This window comes from Pelodiscus sinensis, chromosome 3, assembly GCF_049634645.1.
Source record: "Pelodiscus sinensis isolate JC-2024 chromosome 3, ASM4963464v1, whole genome shotgun sequence".
Lineage (NCBI taxonomy): Eukaryota > Metazoa > Chordata > Testudines > Trionychidae > Pelodiscus > Pelodiscus sinensis.
In genome coordinates, this window is record NC_134713.1 from 53,578,324 (window position 1) to 53,606,289 (window position 27,966).

The 27,966-nt window shown below is 42.6% G+C and overlaps 2 protein-coding genes and 1 long non-coding RNA gene across 7 annotated transcripts in view; 2 read left to right on the plus strand and 1 right to left on the minus strand.

The window, feature by feature from the left end:
• The window catches only part of LOC112546439 (uncharacterized), a 31,704-nt gene extending 28,363 nt beyond the window's left edge, over positions 1-3,341 (minus strand). Inside the window, exon 1 of one of the 3 annotated variants that reach the window (XR_003090135.2) lies at positions 3,227-3,341. This is a non-coding gene — a long non-coding RNA (uncharacterized LOC112546439). The remainder of the gene's footprint in view (positions 1-3,226) is intronic. The other 2 variants (XR_003090134.2, XR_003090132.2) reach the window with 2 other exon arrangements.
• The window catches only part of KCNQ5 (potassium voltage-gated channel subfamily Q member 5), a 451,318-nt gene that overhangs the window by 87,943 nt on the left and 335,409 nt on the right, over positions 1-27,966 (plus strand). The window lies entirely within an intron of this gene.
• LOC142827811 (uncharacterized) lies at positions 22,582-27,544 on the plus strand. Its single transcript, XM_075923768.1, has 2 exons — positions 22,582-24,439; positions 27,408-27,544. Exons 1-2 carry the CDS (start codon positions 23,414-23,416, stop codon positions 27,426-27,428), a joined length of 1,047 nt encoding a protein of 348 aa, XP_075779883.1. The 5' UTR covers positions 22,582-23,413; the 3' UTR covers positions 27,429-27,544.

Below are 27,966 nucleotides of genomic sequence, written 5' to 3' on the forward strand. Positions count from 1 at the left end.
CAGAAAAGCGCGTCTACATTGGCCACGGACGCTTTTCCGGAAAAGCAGCCTGCCAATGTAGACGCTCCTTTTCCGGAAATACTTATAACGAAAACTATTCTGTTTTAAGCATTTCCGGAAATTCATGCCAGTGTAGACACAGATGGAGGCTCTCTGATGGTGTGTTTGCAGATCAGTGATCGGAAGAGAATGGCTTCTTGCTGACCTTAGCTGGCTTCCACTTTCAATAGAATGGATTTTTAAAATAGAGAGGACTAAGGAAATTGTCCCAATGAATTTTGGGGATATTTCTGGATGACTTACCCAAGACCTGAGTCAAATGGGACCACATCTGCTCAACAAAGCACTAGAACTCAGATCCTGGGTCCCATATTAACTTGAACTTGGATCCTCCAGCCCTATAGAGTTCTGGCATTGTGAATGCAAGAGGGGAGGGAGGACCTAGGTTTGAACCCAGGTCCAAACATATTCTTACATTACAGTCTAGGCATACCCTTACATGTTCTTAAACACTTCATATAGCAACGCATTTTCATGCACATGCTTGCAGAAGATATGTTGTTTTGCCTCTGTGGAAGGCTGTCTGCTGTATACACTAGAGAAGCTATGCAAACAGCATAATTTCCTTCAAGCTAGTATTGGCGGCTATGCAGTGCTTAAAAACGAGACAAGAAATCTTTCTATGATTGCAGCATATATAGTTCATACTTTCTAAGCTGTCATTTTGCCTCTTTTAGCAATTGTCAAAATTTTGCCATGTCATATTAAAGCCTGGAAAAACTGGGAGAACTTATGCCTTTATTCCACTAATTTGGGTGTTTTTGAGGACAGCAAGAAGTCTTTTTTTTTCTATAGCCAAAAGCAATCCAGACATCATCAACATCTAGGATTTTCACAATAACCACTGACAGAGCCAGAGTGTTTCTTTTTTGTGGTCTGGATGATTATTTTTTGTGTTCTTAAACATGGCTCATGGTGGAGATATATGCTCTTCTTGTGAATGAATGTACTACCATGACTGGCATCTCTTGATGAACTGTGGTCATCTTATCACCAGTGGTTACATAATTCCTTGTTCTCACTGAAACAACACTGTTCACTATGCAGTTTACAGGCAGATCATTTGTAGGAAGTACATTCTCATCAAAATAGCTGGATTTTTTTTAATTGGCAAAATTTTGAAATTCAACTGAAAATCCTTCATTTTTATATATAATTTGTTGGATTTTTTAATGTTTTAAATTTCAAATTTTTCAAATGTGAAAAATATTTTGTAACATTTCATGGCTTTCTGTAATTTTATTCTACTAGCTGTAATGTTTACAGACACCAGAACCACATCTTTCTCTAATTGCTTGTTTCTGATTTTCTGAAAGGCAAGTGTCTTGAGCCATATTTTACATTTTCTAGCAGAAACTCTTCTTCATCCAAAAGTAAGATTAGCTGAGGTAGTTAACAAACATGCCATTGAGAGAGAAGCTGGAGGGAAAGAATCACACTTTTAGCAAGTCTTGAATATTGTAGCTCTTTCCCTGATCTCAACAGTTGGTCCCCACAGACAGCAAAGACAGAATTAGTATTGCTTGTCCTCCCTTTACTGTGGTTTAATCTGCTTTAGTATTCAAAAATGTTCTTTCTGTTGTGCAGGAGCAATGCATAAATTCCACTAGACCAGCATGTCCTATATAGATTTGTTCAGTATAACTGTAAACCAATATCAAATACTGAAATAAGTTTCTCTCGGAACCTTTTGACTAGTTTCTAGGAATAGATTTTGAAGAAATCTTTATTTTTTTAATTCATTTAAGTGCATACGAATAAAATATATTCTCTGGACATTCTTCAAAATTAAAGTGTTAATAAATTGTTAAAATAGTTTTAAAATATTCCGTGTTGGTCTGTATCTGCGAAAAAAAGGAGTCCTGTGGTATAACAAGGAATAACTCTATTCATCTCTAAGGTGCCACCGGACTCTTTGTTGTGTTTAAAAATATTCTTGGCAGTTAACAACTGTGAGTCTACTGGGTTTACATTGTACAGATCTAAAACTAATTTGTCTAAACATCTTAATTCATAATATACAGGCAGTCCCCGACTTACGCGGATCCGACCTATGTCGGATCCGCAGTTACGAACGGGGCTGCCCTGGAGTACACGGACTGCGGGACCTTGCGGTCCTGCCGCCCATGTACTCTGGGGCTTTCTCTGCATCTCCCTGGTCTGCAGCCCAGGAAGATGCAGAGCAAAGCCCCGGAGGGGCTCGGGCAGTGGGGCAGCCCAGGCGCGCCTGGACTGCTCCGCTGCTGGCTTCCCCGCAGCTTTGCAAAGCCGCGGGGGAGGAGGGGGGAGAGGGCAGCGAGCAACTGACCAGCGCTGACTACAGAAGGACACTTCTTTGGAGACTGCTGACCCTAGACCTTGAGAGACTTTATGCAGCATTTTCTTCCTCACTTATTTGGAAATACAATCTCCCAGCAGTCTGGATGTCTTTCCTGCTTTCAGATAAAATTATTTTTCTCATCTTACAGTGTTTTAATGACAGAAATTAGGCTAGTTTTTTCATTCTTCTTTAGGAGTAAAAAGGATCTGACAAATCTTCCATAGTCTTGTTATAATGCTGAGTCTCTTGATTCTGGCTAAGGGAAGGTTAATAGATTCCAAGGCCAGAAGGAACCATTATGATCATCTAGTCTGACCTCCTATAGAGGAGAAATTTGTAATATTGTTGAAGAGTTAAACCTTTTTTTCACAACACATTGTAATCTAAATAATAAAATTGAAACTGTACATAGGTTAGATTTAAGCTTAGGTTAAGTAAAATTAGTCACTCATTAGTTCTTTCATATCTGATACCTTTAATCAAATCCATTACCATTTAGAACAATAGATAATTATTGTGAATGGTCATAAAATGATTTAAGTACATAGGAGATGAAGCTAGCAATTTCTTTCTATTCTGAACTGCTGTGAAAATACATTCAGAATGCCATTTTGTCATTACTTGGACTCTTAAAGAAAAAATGCTTTTCATCCCACTAGAAATAATTTTTCATGTGAATTTTTGAAGAAATAAAAATGAAGATTCTCATATCAAAATAATCAGCATATCTCTCTTGTATTCAGAATATTCTTTTTCATAGATTAATAGAGAGTGAGGCCAGAAAGGATTGTTAGATATCTTGTCTGACCTCCTGTATATCATAGCTATTAAAATTTACCCATTTACCTCTTTATGGATCCCACTGTTTGGCCAAAGTATATCTTCCAGAAAGATACCCAGTCCTGATCTGAGGATGTCAAGAGATGGAAAGTACATAACTTTCCTTAGTAGTTTGTTCCAATGATTAATCACACTTGCTGTTTTAAAAAAAAAAGTACCTTATTTCTAATTAAATGTATCTAGCTTCAGATTCCATCCATAGGTTTTATTATTCAATTCTCCACTGAATTAGAGAGCCTTATAGTATCTATTTTCTCCTTATCAAGAAAGGTAATTGTACACCATAATCTTTCTGATTAAATATAAACAAATCAAGCTCTTTAAGTCTCTCATTGTAAGGAATGTTCTCCATCCCTTAAATAGCATTTGTCCCTTTTATCTATATTGTCTTCAATTTTGCAACATCTTTTTAAAAAATGGGGATATCAGAACTGGATACAGTGTTACAATATCTGTCTCACCGGTGCTGTCTACTGAGTTAAAATCACTTCCCTACTGCTACGGTTTACATCCAAGGTTCACATTAGCCTTTCTTGCCACACCATTGCACACTGGGTGCTCATGTTCAGTTTGTTTTTCACTGGGACCTGTTTTTTTCAGTGTCACTGCTTCCCAAGATACTGGGCTGGTACAGCCTGTGTTCCTTGTTCCTAGACAGATGACTTTGTATTTGGCTGTATTAAAATACATTTTGTTTTACTGGGCCCAATTACCAAGCAGTCCAGATCCATCAGTGTGATTCTTCGCCGCTCTACCAATGCATTAATCGTCTTAACACATTTTTAATTTCTGACACCACAAATTTGTTTTCACTGATAACCTTAATGTCAAGCATAACTTCTGGTTGGAAATTACAGAAATTATTCCAGGGTTGCCTCCTCCCATTTGTGGCAAAAAAGCAGTTTTCAGACATAAAAGAAGGCCAAGACAGAATCAATATCAGTGTAATTAACACCTTCTTTAGTATCTTAAGGATTGCATCCACATCATACAAGGAGTATTCAGAGAATATATTCAAGAACCACAATCTCTGCATGTAACCTTGGCATATCCTGGAATTTGGTGTGCATTCATGAACTAGCTTTTGCTATGGTTTCCTACAGTATTCTTGCTAGCAAGTTAAAGAAGTATGCATTGGATAAATGGATTGTAAGGTGGCTAGATCATCAGGCTTGAAGTCTGGTTGGCAGTCAGTATGAAACCCAGTGCTCCAAGGGTCAGCCTGGGGCCAATTTTGGTTGGATGTCATGAAAAATTATTTCATTAGGAGGGTGGTTAAGCCCTGGAATGAGCTACCTAGGGAGGTGGTAGAATCTCCATACCTAGAGATTTTTAAGTCCCAGCTTGACAATGCCCTGGCTGGGATGAATTAGTTGGGATAGGTCCTGCTTTTAGCAGAGGGTTGGACTTGAAGACCTCCTAAGGTCTCTTCTAACGCTATGATCCTATGAATTCTAATGCCACTGTAAGGAAACACAGTAGTCGGTCAATAAGGAGAAGATTACCGGTTCCTTTCTCATGTTATCTTCTAATTGATTGCTCGGGCAGACTTTTAAGTGATCAGTGTCCCAAATTTATAATTAAAAAGTTCTCATTTTTTGTCCCTCTTTAAAAGGGGAAAAACAATAATTGTACAAGAACATGAGAAGAAGTTAGTCATAAGAAATGTTTAGAACCCTCCAACACATAGTAAAAACTCCAGATTACTTTTTAAATAAAATATGGTTAAAATACATTGCTTGAGAATGCTCGGGTTCCTTTTGTAACCCTGAATCTGCTTGAATTAAGTTATATATTAACCACACAATGCAATACATGAGACAATGTGCATAGGGTATCAACTAGAGCTAAAGTTTCATGCAGTTCAAGAGTTCATCTAGAATACTCAACAATTTTGATGCACGCTTTTATATAACACTGGAAAATACAGCTGAATCAACTAAGATTCGATGTAGTTTTTGCTCAGTGAGTAACCATTTATTTTAATTTCCTAAATTTTACATATAGTAGTTTTGCAAGAGGTTAAATTGGAGGGTCATAGATTGGTAACTTCATTAAATTGGTGGGTAAATAGCAGAGGCTTTTTTGATGAACTTCTTACAATTTAGGTATCTTTTTATACATTTCTTCTGGCTACTCTTTGTTGAGGTACTAGTTCAATTGCTTATACATTTATTTATGAAAATAAGCCATAAGTCTGTGTGTAATTTCTGGGTATTTTTTTTAAAAAATGGAAATAGTCTAGAATTTTGGAAATTTGCAAGTAGTGTATATGGACAATATTTATGATTTCCCATATTACACAGTCACCATAGATTGAAAATAAAGCATTAAGTAGAAGATATTTTCAATTATGTTATGAAGTAAGTGAAGGTATTTTTCACTCCTTTAAGCCATTGAAGAATTTTGCTGTCAAGCTCAATATAGTAACAATCGGTATAGTAATCCATTTTTAAATAAAATAATCACTGAGTACAGGTCCAACAGTTTAAAAATACTTGTTTTGGACAAGAATAGAGCACTTAGAGAGCAGTTAATTTCACCTTGTGTGCATGGTGCTATGTCAGTAGGAGAACTTCTCCCACCAACATGACTTCTGCTGAGGTGGTTTATTGTGCCAAGGGGAGAGCTCTCTGCTATCAACATGCGGCATCTTGAGTAGATGTGCTGCAGTCATGCAGCTGCATTGGTATAGCTATGCCACTGCAGTGTGAACATGTATATCTGCCCTAACTTTCCTTTGTCACATGACTGCCCACTTGCTTTTGAATGGTTTCTTGCAACATATGTCAACATCTGTCGACAAAACTTCTGTCGACAAAACCCTGTAATCTAGATGTACCCTTAGTCTTTTTGTTTTCTCTTTCAGAAACACATTTTATATGCACTGTATGGTGGCCTCAAATCTCTGGTGGACCCTACTCTTTCTGTCTTCCCCAAACCTCTTACTGTTTCAAAAAAGAAGAGCAGAGGCAGACAGAAGAAAAACAGAGAAGGCCTGATTTGTGAACAGTGGCTTAATTGAAGTCAGTGGCATTATATTGATGCAAAACAAGCAATAGTGGGAGGAGAACTAGTCCCAATGTCTTTAACGGCATCCTATCGTAAGAAGACTAAACAGCAGAGTTCCACCATAAAGGAGCAAAGAGTCCTCAATTTTTTTACACCATATGCCACTCTTATTTGCACTGGTGAAATTCCCAATTTGTCTTAGACAGAAAATCTTAAACTCTTTTTCTTAAGGCTCCCTTCCTTCCTTCCTTCCTCCTAAAAATGTGCACTTCATAGCACAGTAGCTGATGAGTACCTAGGAAGCAAGTGATGACCTGATTCTTAGCCAGCCCTCCAACTCCATTTTACCTAAGTTATTCCCTCTCACAGGCACACAACCACAATCCCTATTTTAATCAATAGAAAAAATCCCCATGCCTCACAGGAGTAGAAGAGCTTTGAGGGGAATTGCAGGGTACCAAGAAGTGGCTGTATTTTAGTATGGATTTTGTAGCTCTGGAAGTTCTTATCTGGGCACTCAGTTGTGTTCCTTTGACTCAGTGAAGGTGACTGAGGTTGAACAAAACTAGTTGAAGGGCTGCAAAGCTGATGCAAAAGGAAATACCATGCCACTTATTGGTTCATTTGGAGTAAACCAAGGCCATGATACTTAGTCCAGTTTGGTTGTTGGTAAAAAAAGATCCTGCTGTTCATTTAATGCTGTTGAACACAAAGTCAGTGGCTAATATAATTAGTGCAATCTGATCTAACAGAATGTTTCCCCGGCTGTAGCATAGAGTGATACTACAGTGCAATTGTTGGCACAATTGACTCCATTTGGCTATGTGATTGAACGTGACATAAAAGTGGGTTGAGGAAGAGATGCAGCTTTGATTTTTAACATGTCAAATGTAGGAGATCTCTCATTCTAGTTATTTAAGTGTGTTCATCTTTTATGAGTGTCTCAGGATGAGGATAAGATAGGATTAGCAATTACTCACAGATGCTGCTACTCTAGCAACATAACTAGTTAATTAATAAACCATTCAGCCTGCTGTTACATTCTGAATATAAATTCTATTTTATGTGTGTGTAATTTTATTAATGTTATTTTAGGGGTGTACAGCTTAGGGTGAAAATTAAAGAATTTCCTTAAAATACTACTTATGGATCATTACCATCACTAAGAAATAACATTGCCTGTTATTTAACTGGTTACAGGTAGAAAGATACACTGCACATACAACATATCAGAAATAAAAAACAGTGCATTTAAAGTAGCTTACCAGACCACTTCCTCATGATAGAATACTATAGAAGACAAAAAGAGCTTCTAGGTTATTAAAATTCTAGATAATGGTACATGACAATAGAGCGGAATGTAGGTTAAAGTAACAGTGACAATTGCTATCTCAACCCAGGGTTATGTGGACTATTAAATACCTAAACTAACAGTTCTAAATATGCATATTTCCATGTTTTTCCCTATATTTCTTTTCCAGGATTTATCTTTCTTGTGTTGTACTCAGCATCTGTTTTTTGTTGTTATTGTTGTTGATGATTGTTCCAGTGAAGCTGTAGAAGGTGTTGTAAAGAAAAATTGCTAATGTGGTTTGTAAACTACTTCCTAATTTTATGTATGCTGCACGCTGTGTGTGTGTATTTTATATTATATACACACACCCATTACTGTTTGATCCATATGTTCATGTGTTATGAATATCCATTTTTTGAGGAGTAACGTTAATTTGAACCAAGGGTTTTGGTTCGAACTAACGCGTCCCGGTCCGCACTTTCACTTTCGAAACAGCTGTTGAGCGGAGTAATACACTGGCGAGATCATGCTAATGAAGCGCAGGATATTTAAATACCTGCTTCATTAGAATTTCGGTTGCCTACATTTGCATCCCTAGTTCGAACCAGGGAGCAAGTGTAGATGTACCCTTAGAGACTAACACAGATTGATTCATAAGCTTCCATGGGAAAAACCCACCTTAGTCTCTAAGGGTATGTCTACACTTGCCCCCTAGTTCAGACTAGGGATGCAAATGTAGGCGACTGAAATTCTAATGAGGCAAATGAAGCATACCGAAGTTGCTAATGAAGCACGGGATTTAAATATCCCGCACTTGATAAGTATATTCACAGCCGGTCGCCATTTTAAAATGCCGGTCACCCGATTTAATGTGCCACGTGTAGACATGCAATGAGGAGCAACAGTTAATTCAAGGGAAGGGTTTTAGAATGGACTACCGCGTCTACACGTGGCAAGTTAAATCAGGCGACTGGCATTTTAAAATGGCGACCGGCTGAGAATATGCTAATCAAGCGCGGGATATTTAAATTCCGCGCTTCATTAGCAACTTCGGTATGCTTCATTTGCCTCCCTAGTCCAAACTAGGGGGCAAGTGTGGACATACCCTAAGGTGCTACAGGACTACTTATTATATCTGGAACACCCTTGGGCTATGTCTAGACTACATCCCTTTTTCGGAAAAGGGATGTAATTTAGACATATCGCAATTGTTAATGAAGCGGGGATTTAAATCTCCCGTGCTTCATTAGCATAAAAATAGCTGCTGCTTTTTTTCGTCACGGAGCTTTTCCAGAGAGAAGCGCCAGTCTAGATGCTGATCTTTTGGAAAATAAAGCCTTTTCCGAAAGATCCTTTATCCCTTATTTCAAGAGGGATAAGGGATCTTTCGGAAAAGATTTTATTTTCCAAAAGATCAGTGTCTAAACTGGCACTTTTCTCCGGCAAAGCTCCGTGCCGAAAAAAAGTGGCAGCCATTTTTATGCTAATGAAGCGCAGGAGATTTAAATCCCCACTTCATTAGCAATTGTGATACGTCTAATTTACATCCCTTTTCCGAAAAAGGGATGTAGTGTAGACGTAGCCTTGATGTCTGCGCTCTTTCCTGGGATCCCATCTGGGAGCTTGGAAAACAGGGAGATTTAAACAGGCAATGGGGATGAGGCACTCTACTTATAAATACTACTGGGGTGAAATTCTGTGTTGTGACGTAGGAGATGGCGGGCCTGTCTAAGTTACAGCAGCCTTCCCATGTTGTCCTGTGGGTAGTAGCACTGTCAGAAATCTCCTGACTACTGCGGCCCTATTGCAACAGATCGCCCCCGATACATTGGGGCATGTGAGGGGGTACCTTGGGTGGCAGTCTTAAGGAACCAAAGTTTCAAAGAGGAAGGCAACATTAGTAGGGCTAGCAGCAATGACAAAGAAGGGCCAGGAGACAGATGATCCCTGGTTTTCGGGTGTAGTGCAAGCCCTTGCAACAGCCCCTAGAGACAGCCTCCCTCTAAAGGAATAAGGAGGCTCAAGATGTCCAGGTACCTGTTAAACAGACAACGGGCTGGGCAGGATTGCTTCAGGTAGCTGAGGTTTTTTCACTACCCATCTAGGCTATGTCTAGACTGGCATGATTTTCCAGAAATGCTTTTAACGGAAAAGTTTTCAGTTAAAAGCATTTTCAGAACATAGCATCTGGATTGGCACAGATGCTTTTCCGCAAAAGCACTTTTTGTGGAAAAGCGTTCGTGCCCATCTAGACGTGCTTTTCTGCAAAAAAGCCCCGATCGCCATTTTCGCGATCGGGGCTTTTTTTGCAGAAAACAAATCTGGGCTGTCTACACTGGCCCTTGTGCGCAAAAGTTTTGCGCAAAAGGAGTTTTGCCCAAATGGGAGCAGCATAGTATTTCCGCAAGAACACTGACAATCTTACATGAGATTGTCAGTGCTTTTGTGGAAATTCAAGCGGCGAGTGTAGATAGCTGGCAAGATTTTCCGGAAAAGCGGCTGATTTTCCGGAAAAACTGGCCAGTATAGACACAGCCCTAGTGTTTTCACTAATGTCATATAAAGCAGTAGATTAGCTATTCTTCATGTCTTTATAAGTATATTCAAATAATGGTATTTGCTTCTTTTATTGGTTCTAAATTGTGGTAATAGGCTTAAAGGATGAAGTAATCATTTTGATTTTCCCTTTCTTGGTTTGTATCTTGTACAGCAAGTTGTATCTTATTTAAGAATCAGGCTCTTCAGATGATACAATAATCCCTCTAACATAGCTTATCTCTGTATTTAAAGGCAGCTCAGTGTTACTCCTTTATAGTATTTAACTGTCATTAAAACTGTCTTCCATTTGTAGCAGTGAAAGTGCATTTGGAACGGATGTGCAATTATTTTACAGTAAATATAGAATATTACAGTGTTTTAGCCAGACTGGGTAAATATACGGTTTAGTAGTTCTTCAGATCCAGTTAGATTCATTTCTTTAAAATATACACATAAAAATTAGTAAACAAAGAAATGGTTACACTGATTTTTTTTTCATTTCAGTTCTTATGGGAAGTCAGTTTGTGAACTAAATTTGGAAGTCTGGAATTAATCTTCAGGAAAAACCCAATAATTCCAGTCTCTCAATCGATGTTGTGTATCTGCACTTTTCTTCATTAGAATTTTTGAAAATTGAATTTCATTTAACCTAATTTTACATTACAGGACGAGGAGGGCAAAGAACGGAAGAAGTTTTAATTTGTGTAATCATATAAAAACTACTTAACTTACCCGAAGCAAGTTACCAGATATATATTATAGCTTTGTCTTTTAACTTGCAGTAATTAAAAAGCCACTACTACTATGCTGTAAACACATTTTCGCCTACATTTTATCGTAGATGTATAGCAGGGAAGGGGAACCTTTTTAGGGTTGGGGGCCATCCACCCACAGAAGAATAAGTAGGGGGCTGCATACATACAAGTGAGAAGCAAAAAAACAAAACAAAACCCTCACTGATGAAGTCCCTGACTGAGAAGGAGAAAGAGACTCCCCACATTCCCTTCACATACCAGAGCCTAGGAGGGGCCAGCATAGTAGATTTTGTGTGCTCCAGCCTCCTGGTGGGATAGCGGGGGGCTGAAGCACCTTTATGGGTTCCCCAATGTGTGTGGGGAGAGGGGAACCATGAGACTTTTTTTGGATCAGAGACCAGACCCAGGTAAGCCTGAGATTTCCCACCCTCATCTAGGTCTATGGATCGCTCTTCTGCTACTAGCACAAGAAACTCATGATGTTCGCTATTAGTATTAATGTGTGTGTGTTTTTCTGAATTGGAATTCAGGTTGTCTTTACTGTGCTGCTGAAGTGATATCATGAGTCAGAGTAATTTCATTTACTAATATTTGCTCAGGATATAGAGGACTTCTAATAACCTAAATTTTTATGTTGAGAATGGAAATAGTTTATGTTCATAGAGGAAAAGAGCTCTGAGGTAAAAGTTTCCATGCATACATGTTGGCCCCGTCATTATTAATTGCTGTGGATCAACTTGTCAAATTTCTGAATAAGTCAGAGGATCTGTGAGTCAATGGATGTATTATTTGTTGATCTTTTTCCTCCACAGCTATTTATTAAATGCACAGTTCCAGATCTATATTAAGGAAAGATTTAATATTTTTACAAATTTTACTCAAACTAAACATTGCCATAAGGATCACCAATATTTCCTCTTACGTTACCATGGCTTAAATTCAGAAACATATTTTACATATGAAATATATTATGGAAATCCTAGTGTTCATCAGTCCTTATTTGCGGTGTGTGTTAAACAGGAAAATGTGAGACGGGAAAGTATTTTCCCCTTAGAAAGTCCATACAACATGCTGGGGTTTTTTCCTAATCAAGAGCTGAAGAAAAGCCTGGTTGTCCTGTCCATAGTACTGAGAGAGAGGGGGGGGGGATGGGGATTTAATTTCTATTTTCTCCCCCACCCCTATGATCAGTCTCTTGTTCTCCAGGCCAGAAGGAGTACACTCAGGTTTTGTCTAGATTACATCCCTCTTTCGACAGAGAGATGTAAATTAGATACTTTGAAATTGCAAATGAAGCTGGGATTTGAATTTCCTGTGCTTCATTTGCATAATTGCATCATGGTGCTCTTTCAAAAAATGCTATTTTGAAACGTATCAGAGGGGTAGCCGTGTTAGTCTGAATCCGCAAAAGCGGCGAGGAGTCCTGTGGCACCTGATAGACTAACTGAAGTGTTGGAGCATAAACTTTCGTGGGCAAAGACCCACTTCGTCAGATGCATGTAGTGGAAATTTCCAGAGACAGGTATAAATACGCAGGCCAGAATCAGGCTGTAGATGACGAGGTGGATCCAATCAGGGAGGATGAGGCCCACTTCTAGTAGCTGATCTGGAGGTGTGAATTCCAAGAGAGGAGAAGCTGCTTTTGTAGTTAGCGAGCCATTCATAGTATTTGTTTAATCTGTGCTTCAAGATAGTTGTAACCTAAAAATAGCCTAAAAGTTCTTAGGGTCTTTCATGCACCTTGTATTCTTTATATTCTTTAAAAAATGGGATTGTTTGGAGGAGTTTTTTATTTCCTAAAAGTCTAGAAGGGGAGGACTAGATCAGGTGTAGTAGAACTTCATGGCTTAGTGGCTAAAGAAGTTTTTGGTCTGACTGTTAATGCGTATTCTACTATTGAATAGCTCTGTGCATCATAACTTGGGAGATTTAAAATTTTTATTTTCTTTCAGTCTCATTTTGTGAACTGAATTTGCAAGAGTATGTGTACTCCACCTTCATGATTTTTTTTACACTTTAGATAAGAATTGGGAGGGACCTTTAATAGGGACCTGTCTTAAGATTCTGCAGCTGTTGGAATTCAGACATTTGTATCTTGGCTCTGCCCCTGCACTGTTGACATTTTCCAGAAAATTGTATCTTATGGAAAGTATTTAAGAGGGAGGAATTGAATTTTACTAAATGTAACCTTTCAAGAGCAGGTAGTAATGTTTCCTCAGATTTTTGTATCAGAATTTTTATAGAAATGTATTTGCGTTGTGTTATTTTTATTTATTATTATCAGAAAAAGTGCGTAAGGATACAGTATTGTGCAGCTGGTAGTTTCACATCAAGTGGAGCTGTGCTATAGAATTTCTGTTGATGAATAATAAATGATTCATTTAAATGTTAAACAGATCTCAAAAATACAGGATGCCACTCTACCATTCATGATTATTAAAGGCTATAAGAAATGCCATACATTTATTCTGACATCCACTATTTATTGAATAAGATTCAAATCCGACCTTTCTTCCATGGATTCAGAAGGCTGGTTGGTGGTGGAACCTTGTGCAGGAGTGGAAGGCTAGGTATGGGAATGATACATTTGAGGGGTACATGCCAATGTGACCTGGAACCCAGTTCTGTGGAAGGAACCTGTGTGAAAGCACACAAGATATAATGGGGGAATAGCCAGATAAGGAAGAGAGCCTTAGGTTCTTCCATGGCATGGATGCTTTAGTCCTTTCTTACTGCTGCCTCTTGCCATTTCTTTCAGGTGTTAAGTTCATGTCTTACGTTGTCATGTACAACTGCACTCCTCTCATGTCTCTAGTCTGTGTGGAGAATATGAGTACCCATGCAATGCTCATTGTGATAGTGTTAGTTGTGGACAGAGGAGGGTTAAGGTGACTTTTAAAAGAAAAACTAATAGCACCTGGTTTGTAGAAAGGAAAGAGGACTTTGGTTAACATTATTTATTTCTGTAATAAATAAATGCATGAAAGAATCTGAAGTGAACTATGGTTTCAAAGGAATGTGGTCAATATTACATAGAGTGGAACATTCCTTATGTATCAGAGGTACAGTGATAAATTCTAAATAGAGCTGTATTCTGGGTTACTAATGCAAAGACCGTAATACCTAGACTGTGCACTTTCTAGCAGCGTATTCTTTACAGAAAAATAAATTGCAAATAAAGAAGGTTGTATTCAATGAGGGTAAATGGCACTGTGAGTCTGTGCCCTGTAAGGTGACTCTGTTAGAAAGCCTAGTCTTATAAGAGCAACTCTGTTGAGGTTGAATTTTATTTTAAGATAATATCTTTAACTTTTACTATGTTATTAAAGAAATATAATACTTAAAGTATGACAAATAGTTTTAATCAAATGGAAATGTGCACATCAAGAGATATAGGGTTCCAGCAATTATTCATTATTCTGAGATAAAAGTACAATAAAATAGTAGTGTTTTATAATTTAGTATCACATCTTTTTTCTATTTATATCACTTTTGATATTTCATGTGCAGGGTTAATCTTCACTCCATGAAATGAATGTCAGTCCTGTTAAGCTTAGGAATCAAAAAGTGAATATTCTGCATAATTAGATATTTAATGAAGTTTCCAGAAAACCTGGGGAATTTTGTTCTTAATATTAAATGGTGCCAGAATACCAGGCTGATCTTAATTATAATATTTTCTGCATTATAAAAGAAGAATTGCAGCACTTGGTAGGCCAGGAACAATAGTAATGAAAAGAAATCCCCATATTTCAGGTATCTGATGGTATGTGTTCAGTGATTTGGTAGTTTCAGTTTTGTTTCTTAAGGACAGATATCCACATAACAGAAAACATATCGCTATAAGAATTTTTGTTGGCTGTCACAATAGAGACACAAAAGTCCAGGCACAAAGACTAAAATACCTGCACACAGCTAAAGCCGGTCTGTTCAGGTTAAGATTGACACATGAGAATGGGGCAAAAGGTGTAACCTTGAACTTTCACTGTCCTATGGATATTCCTCACTGTTTTTACACTCTCTTCTTTCACTTCAGTACAGGCAATCCTGATTTATACTGGTGCAAGTGACATGGGAATCAGGCTTATTGCCTCTAGGAAAGCTAACTGAGGAAAACATTGTATTTCCTTATTGCTAAGGTGCTTTCAAAAATTTTGTCATCATTTAATCTATGAAATTATATCAGTATAACTGCTTCACTCAGGGGTATGAAAAATCCACATCCCTGAGCGACATAGTTGTACTGACCTTAAGCCTCTACCCCTAGATGTAGACAGCTCTACTGTTGATATAGCTCTCCCATTCACAAACCTGCTATCTCATGATGGTGGATTAATTATGTTAAGAGGAGAAGCTCTCTCATTGGTGCATTAGCTTCTTTTCTAAAGCACTACCATAGCACAGCTTCAATGCTGCACTTTATGTCTCTTACGGGGTTTGTGCCTGAAATGACACAGAAACACAACAATGTAATAGTTGATCTAATAAGTATTTAGTACTGTACACAGGCTTCAGTTAAAGGAAAATGGTCAAAAGAGAGCTGGTTTTATTTTCTGAGATGCACCATTTTGTCATTAAGTTTTTTTAGAGATCTAGTTGAATGGTCAGATATTGTAGAAGAAAATTGCTATCTTTGGACTGACTATCCCCATTTTGTTCATTAGCTTCCCTCTCTAGTTTCATTTGAATGTTGAAAGAAAAAGCATATCCATATAATAGATTTGTTGTAATTATAATGGGCAAGTGTTTAGGTTAGTTTACAGGGACTGTGTAGCAATTCAGGGTCATCCAGAAAAACTGACTATTTATTGAATTGAGATGGAATGACCTAAATACATTTTTAAAATAGTTACTAATTGTAATTGTTTTTTCCAAGTCAGCTGATGATGACCAATGCATTGTGTTATAATAAGTGTCATGTAATACAGTAAAGGCATAATAGGAGCTCAATGTTAGGACTGTTCAAACTGAAAGAAAAAAAATAAGCAACTAATGGGGGTATGATTGGGTCTTAAGTGTACTGATCTGTTTTTTCTCCCAAACTATCACTATTTATAGCTTTCCAGTGTTGGCAAGTATGTAAATTGCTATATCATTATTCAAAAGCACACATGCTTAGTTTATTTTTAATTTGTTTTCAGAGCCTAGAAACACATCAGAACAACACATCTTTGAAGTGTCTCTGCTCTGGAGTCTTTCATTATCGGATACTTATGTAATTCTGACACAAAATCAGAAAGTTGTGGTTGAAATACTCTGTCCATGGAGTGCTTCAAGAGCTCCTTCTGTTTCCAGGCAGAAATATTATTCTTTAGCATTCTCTGCTGGGATCTTGTTTCTTACACACAGTAAGGCCATGTCTGTGCTACAGAGTTAAGTTGCCACAAATTACACCAACAATCATAAATAGTTATAATTAAATCACTTGTGCATATTCATATAACACTCCTCACATTGGCGAAGTTTGTTCACAGTTTGTGCTTTAACACTGACACAGACAGAAGCACACAGTGGGGAGCTATCCTACTGGTCAACCCACCACATTTTCCAGCTAAGAGTTGTGGGAATAGGGAATGGTGCACAGTGCATCATGGTTGCAGGATCAATGTCCCATCATTCCATGGCCTTCCAACAACATTTTACAGCCCTCGTAGACTGCGTGCCTGCCATCTCTGCCTGAAAGCATGGTTCCAGCATTGCTCTCTAATCTTGTGATGAGCATTATGAACACATGGCAGATCCTGCAGTATTTCAAGAGCTGTGAATCTGAACACAAATCTGTGATGCCTGCCATGCTGTGTGCCATGGAAAGAAACAATTCCAGATGACTTTTGACGTTCACAGAGCAGTTGTACCAAGTGGACCATCAAATTGGGACTTGGAGAACCAATCCCTGAGCTGTGGGGTTGCATTATTACACAGGACTGTGATGATGAGCATACTTTCATACGTGGAAAGCCACCTTCCTGGAACTGTGTGTGGTGCTCTCTACTGCCTTTCTTTGCAAGAACACCAAAATGAGAGCTGCCCTCTTGGTGGAAAGTGTGGCAATCACTGTGCAGCAGGTTTTACCCATGAAAGCTCATGATATTATATATTTATTAGTCTCCAAGGTATCACAAGACTGTTTGTTGTTTAAAAAGTATTAGCTAGAAATCTTTAATTTTTTATTTGTATTTTATAGACTCAACCCTGCATGGGCTCAGTGGCTTTTTTCTACAGAATATCTAAGGTTGTATAGAAAACTCCAGTTTGTTTAATACCATGTATGACAAATAATAGAGAAGCCATATTTAAAGGCATATACACAAAGCAGCAAAGATGAAATTGAGTATTCAACTGTAGTTTATGGATACTGAATTTTAAGAAGTTGATTTCTCTGAACTTTGATGTTACATAATTCTATTTGCTTGCATTCCACTGATTTCTTTTTGGAGACTGATGGTACTATTATTATAAAACTATCCTCATGGTTACTTGGCTCCATATAAGGAGTAGGCCTTTTCTATACTCCATAGCTTTGTCGACAAAAGTCAGCTTTCAGAGACAAAACAGTGTAAGAGTACACACTACAATGCTCCTCCCATTGATTTAACTCTCTGCTACACTGACAAAATAAAACCACAATAATGAGAGGCACAGAGCTTTTGTAGCAAAGTTAGATTAATGCTGAAATCAAACACTACACTTGGCTGGCAAAGGCGAACCAGAGCCAATGGCAGGCCACTTCCGGTGACATAACCAAGTTCCCACGGCTCCCCTTGGCTGAAAATGGGGAACCAGAACCAATGGTAAACAAAGTGGCACAGACCCACTAGTGGCTTTCTCAAATCGGGCCCATGGAACACTTTGAGAAACAACGTTTTGCAGCTAATAACACTTCATTATACAAAAAGCTTCAGTTGATATTTTTTTATTTAAAGTTTGAGCAAGTAGTTCAAGCACATTTCCCTCCCCGGTGGGCAGGGGTTTATGTGAATCTGAGGAGTATTGTAGTGTTTCCCTCTTGCCTAGTACCCCAGCTGTCTTAAGCTTATACACCTTTTACAGCTCACTAGTGGCTAAGTCTCTTGGATGCGAATCGTGTGCCAGTAAACTTTAGCAGTCTCAGGCTCAATTACAATTCTTTCTAAGATCACTATGTGGAAATGGTTACTCTACATGACCCTGAACACAACTTTGAATTATGCTGTATTAGAGTTCCAAATCATGTTTCCTGCCTTTTTCATTTGGAAATCTAAAGAATGATTAAAAGTTGTGTCCGTCTTAAGAAGAGAAAAAAGTAAATTATCAAGCAGGATTCAGATTTTTGGAAGCCACATTAATTTCTCCACATCTCATCAGCACCCAGCATAATGACCTCATGATGCTAAAAGTAGCAACTAGCCACTATTGTAGTTTAAGTATTTAAAGAACATAAGAATGGCCATACTGGGTCATACCAAAGGTCCATCTAGCCCAGTATCCTGTGTGCCGACAGTGGCCACTGCCTGGTGCCCCACAGGGGGTGGACTGAAGACAGTGATCAAGCAATTTGTCTCTTGCCATTCTTCTCCAGCCTTTGAAAAACAGAGGCCAGGGCACCTTTCCTTACCCCTTGGCTAATAGCCTTTTATGGACCTAATCTCCATGAATTTATCTAGCTCTTTTTTCAACTCTGTTATAGTCCTAACCTTCTCAGCCTCCTCTGGCAAGGAGTTCCACAGGTTGATTGTATGCTGTGTGAAGAATAACTTTCTTTTATTAGCTTTAAACCTCCTACTCATTAATTTCATTTGGTGTTCTCTAGTTCTTATATTATGTGAAAAAATACATAACTTTTCTTTATTCACCCTCTCCATACAACTCATGATTTTATATACCTCTATCATATCCCCCCTCAGTCTCCTCTTTTCTAAACTGAAAAGTCCCACTCTCTTTAGCCTCTCCTCATATGGGACCCGTTCAAAATCCCTAATCAGTGTAGTTGCTCTTTTCTGAACCTTTTCTAATGTCAAAATATCTTTTTTGAGGTGAGGAGACCACATCTGTACACAGTACTCAAGATGAGGGCATACTATAGTTTTATATAGAGGCTATAAATATTTTTTGTCTTTAATTTCTATCCCTTTTTTTTAATAATTCCTAGCACCCTATTTGCTTTTTTGACTGCCGCTACACACTGCGTGGACGTTTTCAGAGAATTATCCACGATAATTCCAAGATCTCTTTCCTGATTAGTTGTAGCTAAATTAGCCCCCATTACATTGTATGTATAGTTGGGGTTATTTTTTCCAATGTGCATTACTTTACACTTATCCACGTTAAATTTCATTTGCCATTTTGTTGACCAATCACTCAGTTTGGTGAGATCTTTTTGAAGTTCTCCACAGTCTGCTTTGGTCTGGACTATCTTGAATGGTTTAGTATCATCCTCAAACTTTGCCACTTCACTGCTTACTCCTTTCTCTAGTTTGTTTATGAATAAGTTGAATAGGATTGGTCCTAGGACTGACCCTTGGGGAACACCACTAGTTACACCTCTCCATTCTGAAAAGTTACCATTTATTCCTATCCTTTGTTTCCTGTCTTTTAGCCAGTTCTCAATCCATGAAAGGATCTTCCCTCTTATCCCATGACAACCTAATTTACACAAGAGCCTTTGGTGAGGGACCTTGTCAAAGGCTTTCTGGAAATCTAAGTGTACTATATCTACTGGATCCCCCTTATCCCTATGTTTGTTAACCCCTTCAAAGAACTCTAATAGATTAGTAAGACATGATTTCCCTTTACAGAAATCATGTTGACTTTTGCACAACAAATTATGTTCTTCTACATGTCTGACAATTTTATTATATACTATTGTTTCAACTAATCTGTCCAGTACTGACTTTAGACTTACTGGTCTGTAATTGCCAGGGTCGCCTCTAGAGCCCTTTTTAAAGATTGGCGTTATGTTAGCTGTCTTCCAGTCCTTGGGTACAGAAGCTGATTTAAAGGATAGGGTACAAACCATAGTTAATAGTTTGCAATTTCACATTTGAGTTCTTTCAGAACCTTTGGATGAATGCCATCAGGTCCTGATGATTTGTTACTGTTAAGTTTTTCTTTTTGTTCCAAAACCTCCTCTAATGACACTTCAGTCCAGGACAGTTCCTCAGATTCATTACCCACAAAGGACGGTGCAGGTTTGGGAATCTCCCTAACATCCTCAGCCATGAAAACTGAAGCAAAGAAATCATTTAGTCTTTCTGCAATGGCTTTATCGTCCTGGATTGCTCCTTTTGTATCTCGATCGTCCAGGGGACCCAGTGGTTTTTTAGAAGGCTTCTTGCTTCTAATGTACTTAAAAATCATTTTGCTATTTCTTTTTGAGTTTTTGGCTAGCTGTTCCTCAAAATCTATTTTTGCTTTTCTTATTACATTTTTACACTTCATTTGGCAGTATTTTTGTTCCTTTCTATTTACCTGATTAGGATTCGACTTCCACTTTTTAAAAGATGTCTTTTTATCTCTCACTGCTTCATTTACATGGTTGTAAAGCCAGGTGACTCTTTTTTAGGTCTCTTACTATGTTTTTTTATTTGGGGTATACATTTAAGTTGGGCCTCTATTATGATGTCTTTGAAAAGTTTCCATGCAGCTTACAGGGATTTTACTTGAGTCACTGTACCTTTTAGAATAGTGATAGAAATGTAGTGATAGAAATGTGTTAGTCTGGTGTAGCTGAAGCAAAATACAGGACTATGTAGCACTTTAAAGACTAACAAGATGGTTTATTAGATGATGAGCTTTCGTGGGCCAGACCCACTTCCTCAGATCAAATAGTGGAAGAAAATAGTCACAACCATATATACCAAAGGATACAATTTTAAAAAATGAACACATATGACCTCATTTTTGCGTAATTACCCTTTTTTAAATTAAATGCCAGAGTGTTGGACTGCTGAGGTGTCCTTCCCACCACAGGAATGTTAAATGATGTTATATTATGGTCACTGTTCCAAAGTGGTCCTGTAATAGTTATCTCCTGGACCAGATCCTGCACTCTACTCAGGACTAAATCGAGAATTGCCTCTCCCCTTGTGGGTTCCTGTACCATCTGCTCCAAGAAGCAGTCATTTAAGGCATCAAGAAATTTTATCATTGCATATCGTCGTGAGGTGACATGTACCCAGTCAATATGGGGATAATTGAAATCTCCCATTATTATTGATTTTTTAAAGAAAAATTTGATAGCCTCTCTAATCTCCCTTAGTATTTCAACCTCACTGTCACTGTCCTGGTCAGGTGGTGAATAGTATATCCCTACTGCTATATTCTTATTAGAGCATGGAATTACTATCTATAGTGATTCTATGGAACATATTGATTCATTTAAGATTTATATTAGGCAAACTGCTGACCGCTAGTAAAATAAATCTTTAAATTTATACAGGATTTACCAATCAGAAGTAATCTGGATTCTCTAGGAATTATGGTGGCACATATATAGACCAAAGTCCTGCTTTGTTTATAGCAAAAGCATAAATAGATAGTAGGGTTGTGTAAAACTGTGGAACAGACATTTTAGTGGAAATGTTATCGGAGCAAAGAAGTTTTTTAGTTTTGTTATGTGATTTTTATGCTTACGCAATGTAGTTTTTCCCTTCAAATCTCATGGGAAAAGGCTTTTCACACTGTAACATGAAAATGTAGATGTTTGCTTGATTCAGTATATAAATTCAGCTTTGTTCAAATAAAATTTTGAAATGTTGTAGTACATGCTTGAAAATGTCCATTCTCATTTCTGATGGTTCTGTTTTCAGATCATTATTGTAAAATTGGAATGGAATATACAAATTTTCTATTCTGAAGTTGTCAGATTTTGTTACTAATTCTTCACACAGCATTCACATCAACATCAAGGTCTTCCCACAAGCTGCTCCCACATCATGCATCATTCCTATATTACAGTAATCACATCTGCCTTTGCTGAGAATGCCAGCCAGGAACCAAATTCACCTGTGATAGGTCCACTGGAGTGGCAGCTGCTTACACCAGTCATGAATTTGGTTCAGGGTGCTGATTATTATATATTACACAGGTTCCAATGACTGTCCTCAAGTTTTTTTGTGGATGTATTTTTAATAAGGACTGGATTGAGGCAATAAACTCATTATATAGTTTCACTGTCAAAGAATTATTTTAGTCATTATCAACATGAATAGATTTGGATTGAACCAAGAATAAAAAAGCTAGTGTGATGGCTGTGGCACAAGAACTTAATGGTAAATACTCTGACTCAACTAAAACTGAAAAGAGGCAGAAGTGCAAATCCTCTGAGCCATATGCATTCCATGAAAGCTACATGAAGTTATGAATTTAAACAGATAATTGTGTAAGAGAGGGGAGAGGCGAACAAGGGAGGAGTACATTAATTTTTATAATTCTCCAGAGAGGGCAAATCTGTTAACTTCAGCATAAAAGGGGCATTTTCAGCTGTGTATTTCTAGTGGCAAAGCTTAAAAGGCTATTCATTTATAATAAAACTGAGGGTGTAGATGCTATTGAAAACACTATTTCATCTACAGCACTTCTGGAAACTTTATGATGGAGCTAAATTATGTATTTTCTTGATAAATCTTTCACAGAAAGCTATGCAGTAATATGCTGCATTAGCAGAAAAGTGGCAAAAATGTATAGTTCACATTCCCCATTAAAGAATGTTAAGGTTATCTAAAGTAATAATTTTATTAATAAAATCTTAATGCATTTTTAATCCATGTGGTGTAATCTATTGTGACGGGGTGGAGCAACCCCGCCACTCGAGCGAGGCAGATGGGGCCGCCGCGGAGCCGGCAATCAGCGCGGCAGGCCCGAGCGGGGGCGGAGGGACACGTCATCACGCGGCGCCGGGGCGCGCCGGTGATGACGTCGGGAGGGCAACGCCAGGGACGGCAAGGGGAGGGGGGATAAAAGGAGCCGGGGAGGCCAGGGGAAAGGGGGCGGAACCGGCGGGGCCAGCGGACCCGACTGAGCAGGAGCCAGCGGCAGCGGGGCAGGAGCCAGCGGCAGCGGAGCAGGAGCCAGCGGCGGCGGAGCAGGAGCCAACGGCAGCGGGGGTGAGACCTGCGGCAGCCAAGCCAGCCGGAGGAGGGGCCCGAGCGAGGGAGGAACAAGCCACGGGAGCCAGGCAAGGAGGCAGCCGAGGCAGCGGGGAGCCCGCAGGGACAGGCGGGTACCCGGAACAGTGAGGGTCGGCGGAGTGGAGCAAGACCCAGGGCGGGCTGTGTAACCCGAGAGCAGGGGCGTTTTGGGGTACCGACCCCCCCTGCTACCACTGAGAGGGCACCTCTCAGTGTCAGGGCCCTGGGTTGGGGTCCGGAGAGAGGGCGGGCCCGGACCCCCCACTCCGCCCGGTGACCCAGAGTCAAGTGTTAAACTGAGCGCGGCCTAGGGGCAACAGGAGGGGCGGCGGCCCGGACAGGCGGCCCCGTGACACGTGGTGGAGAATGTGGGCAGTGGCGGCCCTGTAACGGAGGGCACAGGAGGAGAGGGGCCTCATTTTTCTTTCGGTCTTGGTCCCTTCCCCCTCTTCCATTTCCATTGCCACCCCAAATAGGTTGAGGCACCATGGATGGGGACAAAGTCGTGGAGTGGCTGGTGGATAGCCAGCGTCAATTACAGAGCCAACAGACAGAGGCATTGCGGCAACTGACAGCCGAATTTAGGGAGCAGCAGAAACAGCTAGTTCGGGAGCTGAGGGATGGGACAAGGCCGGCGGGACCCACCGACGAGGGGGAGGAGGACATGACGGGCCCAGTACGATTACCCATCAGGCTCGCCAAATTGGGGGAGGAGGACGATACCGAAGCGTTCCTAGTGACGTTCGAGCGGGTGGCCATAGCGGCCCGTTGGCCCCAGGAGCACTGGGCTACGATACTCGCCCCCTACCTATCCGGCCCGGCGCAGCTCGCCTACCGAAGCTTATCGGACCGCGACGCGTTGTGCTATTACAAGGTTAAGGAGGCGATCCTCGACCAGATGGGCATTTCCCCAGAGACGTACAGGCAGCGGTTTCGAGCAGCAAAGTACGGAGCGGGGGAGCGCCCCCGAGCGGTCGCCCAACGGATCCGGGAAGCCGGGCTGCGGTGGCTGGAGCCATCTAATAAGACAGCAGCCCAGGTGGCGGACCTGGTGGTACTTGAGCAGTACTTGCAGGTGCTCCCCGCGGAGGGCCAGCAATGGGTACGCCGACACCTGCCCGGGACTATGGAAGAAGCCGTGACGCTCATGGAGCACTTCATGGCGGCCGAGGCACCAGTAGGACACGGCAAGATAGGGTCCGTGACCAACCCGGTGGGTCGGGGAGACCCCAGCCCCAGAGGGAAGGAAGGGCGGGGCAACACAGGGCCCAGGGCCAGAAGCCCCCCAACCCGAGGGCCGGAACGGCGATTAGCCCCAGTGTGGCGCGGGGCCGAGCACCGCGAGAGAGTGGAAGCACGGACCGGGGCCGAAAGGGGCACGGAAGAAGCATCGGGCCCCCAAGTAAAACCGACGTGCTTCCAGTGCGGCCAGGAGGGCCACTTCCGCCGGGAATGCCCCATGATGGACTGCACGTTCGGACAGCCCAAACCCCAGAGAGGGCCGCGATCGGAGGTAAGCCGGGCCCGTATAACAGGGCAGGTACGCCTAAATGGGGAGGCAGTGGAGGCCGTACTGGACTCGGGGTGCGGGCAGACGCTAGTGCGGCGAGACGCGCTAGGGAAAGGGGTGCGCACCCGAACCCCGGTGTGGATTAAATGCGTGCATGGGGACACTAGGTCGTACCCCACGACCTGGGTGAAGATACACGACGGGCAACAGGGCGGGGATCTGCGAGTAGCAATAACACCCCGGCTACCCTGCCCCGTGTTATTGGGCAGAGACTGGCCCGGACTGCGGCGGCTCCTGGGGGAATGGGACCCCCGCGACCAGGGAGGCACGCACGAGGCATGGGCCACCCAGGAGGAGGACGCGGGGCCACTGCCCCCGCAGGAACCGGGGAGGGGAGAGTCATTGGCAGCCCTAGAGGTCGATAAGGGCGACTTTCTAGTCCTACAGCGGGAAGACCCGACGCTACAGCACGCATGGGAGAACGCACTGAGCACCCCGGGGGAGGGCGAAGAGGCCGAGCAGAGGCCCGGGCAAGGCCCATATTTCAAGATCCAGGGGGATCGGCTATATCGGGTCCCGGGGCTAGGAGATGGGGCAACCCAATTGGTCGTGCCGAAGGCGTATCGGTGGCGGGTGATGGAGATGGCCCATAACAATCATTGGGCAGGGCACCTGGGGACTGAGAAAACGCAGCAACGGGTGCTCCAGAGGTTTTATTGGCCAGGGGTGTACCAGAACATTAAGGATTTCTGCCGGTCGTGCCCGCAATGCCAACGGACCTCTGGGGCCCGGGTACCCCGAGTCGCCCTAGTGCCCATGCCGCTGGTATCGGAACCCTTTGAGCGAATAGGCATGGACCTGATAGGACCCCTGGAGCGCACCCGGAGGGGGCATCAGTACATTTTGGTTGTAGTTGACTACGCGACGCGTTATCCGGAGGCCGTGCCCCTACGCAAGACCACTGCAGCTGCGATAGCCGACGAGCTCGTAAAGATGTTCGCCCGTGTTGGACTCCCAAAGGAGATTTTGACCGACCAGGGCACGAATCTGGTGTCGCGGCTAATGAAGGAGCTATGCAACTGGCTGCAGGTGAAGAAGATCCGCACCGCAGCCTACCACCCCCAGACGGACGGCCTCGTCGAGCGATTTAATCAAACTTTGAAGGCAATGCTACGGCGATTGGTGGAGGATGATCCACACGATTGGGACAAGCTGCTACCGCCCCTGCTCTTCGCGGTACGGGAGGTACCACAGTCATCGGTGGGGTTCTCGCCGTTTGAACTATTGTACGGCCGGCGGCCGCGGGGTATACTAGACTTAGTGCGGGAAGGGTGGGAGGAACAGACGTCCTCCGCACTGGGAGCCGTCCAATACGTAATTAAGCTACGGGACCGTATGAGGACCATAGGGAGGTGGGCACGGGAAAACCTGGAGAAAGCTCAAGAAACCCAAGCCCGCCACTACGATAGGGGGACACGGCCGAGGACCCTCAGTCCGGGTGACCCGGTCTTGGTGCTGCTGCCAGCAGGGGAGTCCAAGCTGTTGGCCAAGTGGCAAGGGCCGTACCGGGTCATTAAAAAGATTGGAGAGGTAGACTATGAAGTCCAAGTGGGGGGTAGGCACCGTCAAAGCCAGGTGTACCACATTAACCTATTAAAACGGTGGGTACCACGGGAAGAGCCCCTAGCAGAGGCCTTGAGTACAGAGATCGAGTTTGGGCCTTGGGGCGAGGAAGAGGTCACCTGGGCAGCTAGCCCTGTGGGGAGGGAGCTAAATCAGGTTCAGCAGGGCCAACTACGGGCAGTGTTGCAACGGGCAGCGGCCAGCCTAACGAGCCGCCCTGGGAGAACGAGCCTAGTACAACACGAAATCACCACGGAGCCGGGGAAAAAGGTTCGAGACCCAGTGCGCCCCATCCCCCGGAAGTTGTGGGACACAGTCCAAAGGGAACTGCAGGACATGACACGGTGGGGAGTAGTGGAGAAATCGCGGAGTGAGTGGCGGAGCCCCATCGTGCTAGTGCCAAAAAAAGACGGAGCGACACGTTTCTGCATTGACTTCCGTAAGCTGAACGCCGTGTCTAAGTTTGACGCGTACCCCATGCCCAGAGTAGACGAGCTGCTGGAACGGTTGGGGCAGGCAGAGTATTTGTCGACAATCGACCTCACAAAGGGGTATTGGCAAATACCCTTAGCACCGGCAGCCCGAGAGAAGACAGCGTTCGCTACCCCGTTTGGGCTGTTCCAATTCGTCACCATGCCATTCGGGCTGCACGGCGCGGCAGCTACATTCCAGCGGATGATGGACGAGATATTAGAAGACCACCGCGAATACGCCACGGCATATATAGACGACATTGTCGTCTTTAGTAGGACCTGGGAGGACCATCTGCAACAGCTGGAAGCTGTCCTGCGGGCGCTCCAACGAGCAGGACTCACGGCAAACCCCAAGAAGTGCCAATTCGGAAACAGGGAAGTATCGTACCTGGGATACACGGTGGGGAGGGGGCGGTTAAAACCACTGCTGGACAAGGTACAAGCCATTAGAGACTACCCCCGACCCCACACCAAGCGACAAGTCCGCCAGTTTTTAGGCCTCGCGGGGTATTACCGGCGGTTTATAAACCACTTTGCCTCACTGGCGGCCCCGCTAACAGACCTTACAAAGAAAGATCGCCCTCAAAGGGTGGTGTGGACGCCCCAAGGGGTGCGGGCCTTTGAGGCGCTCCGCCAGTGCCTGATGTCAGGGCCAGTGTTGCGACCACCTGATTTCGAAAAACCGTTCATATTACAAACTGATGCCTCCGAAGTGGGGCTCGGAGCGGTCCTCGCGCAGGAGGAAGAGGGCACGGAGTACCCCGTAGCCTACCTGAGCCGCAAGCTGTTCCCTAGGGAAAGAAACTACGCAGTGATTGAAAAGGAAGCGTTAGCCGTCAAATGGGCCATAGACTCTCTGCGCTATTTCCTTACAGGCAACGCCTTCACGCTGGTGACGGACCACGAACCCCTGAAGTGGATGCAGACCATGAAGGACAATAACGCGCGGATAATGCGGTGGTATTTAAGTTTACAACCTTTTCGTTTCGAAGTCAAACACAGACCCGGCAAGGACAATGAGAATGCAGACTGCCTCTCACGGTTGCCGGGTGACGAGCAACCGGGGGGTGTAGGAACTTTGCAAAGGGGGGAGGTGTGTGACGGGGTGGAGCAACCCCGCCACTCGAGCGAGGCAGATGGGGCCGCCGCGGAGCCGGCAATCAGCGCGGCAGGCCCGAGCGGGGGGGAGGGACACGTCATCACGCGGCGCCGGGGCGCGCCGGTGATGACGTCGGGAGGGCAACGCCAGGGACGGCAAGGGGAGGGGGGATAAAAGGAGCCGGGGAGGCCAGGGGAAAGGGGGCGGAACCGGCGGGGCCAGCGGACCCGACTGAGCAGGAGCCAGCGGCAGCGGGGCAGGAGCCAGCGGCAGCGGAGCAGGAGCCAGCGGCGGCGGAGCAGGAGCCAACGGCAGCGGGGGTGAGACCTGCGGCA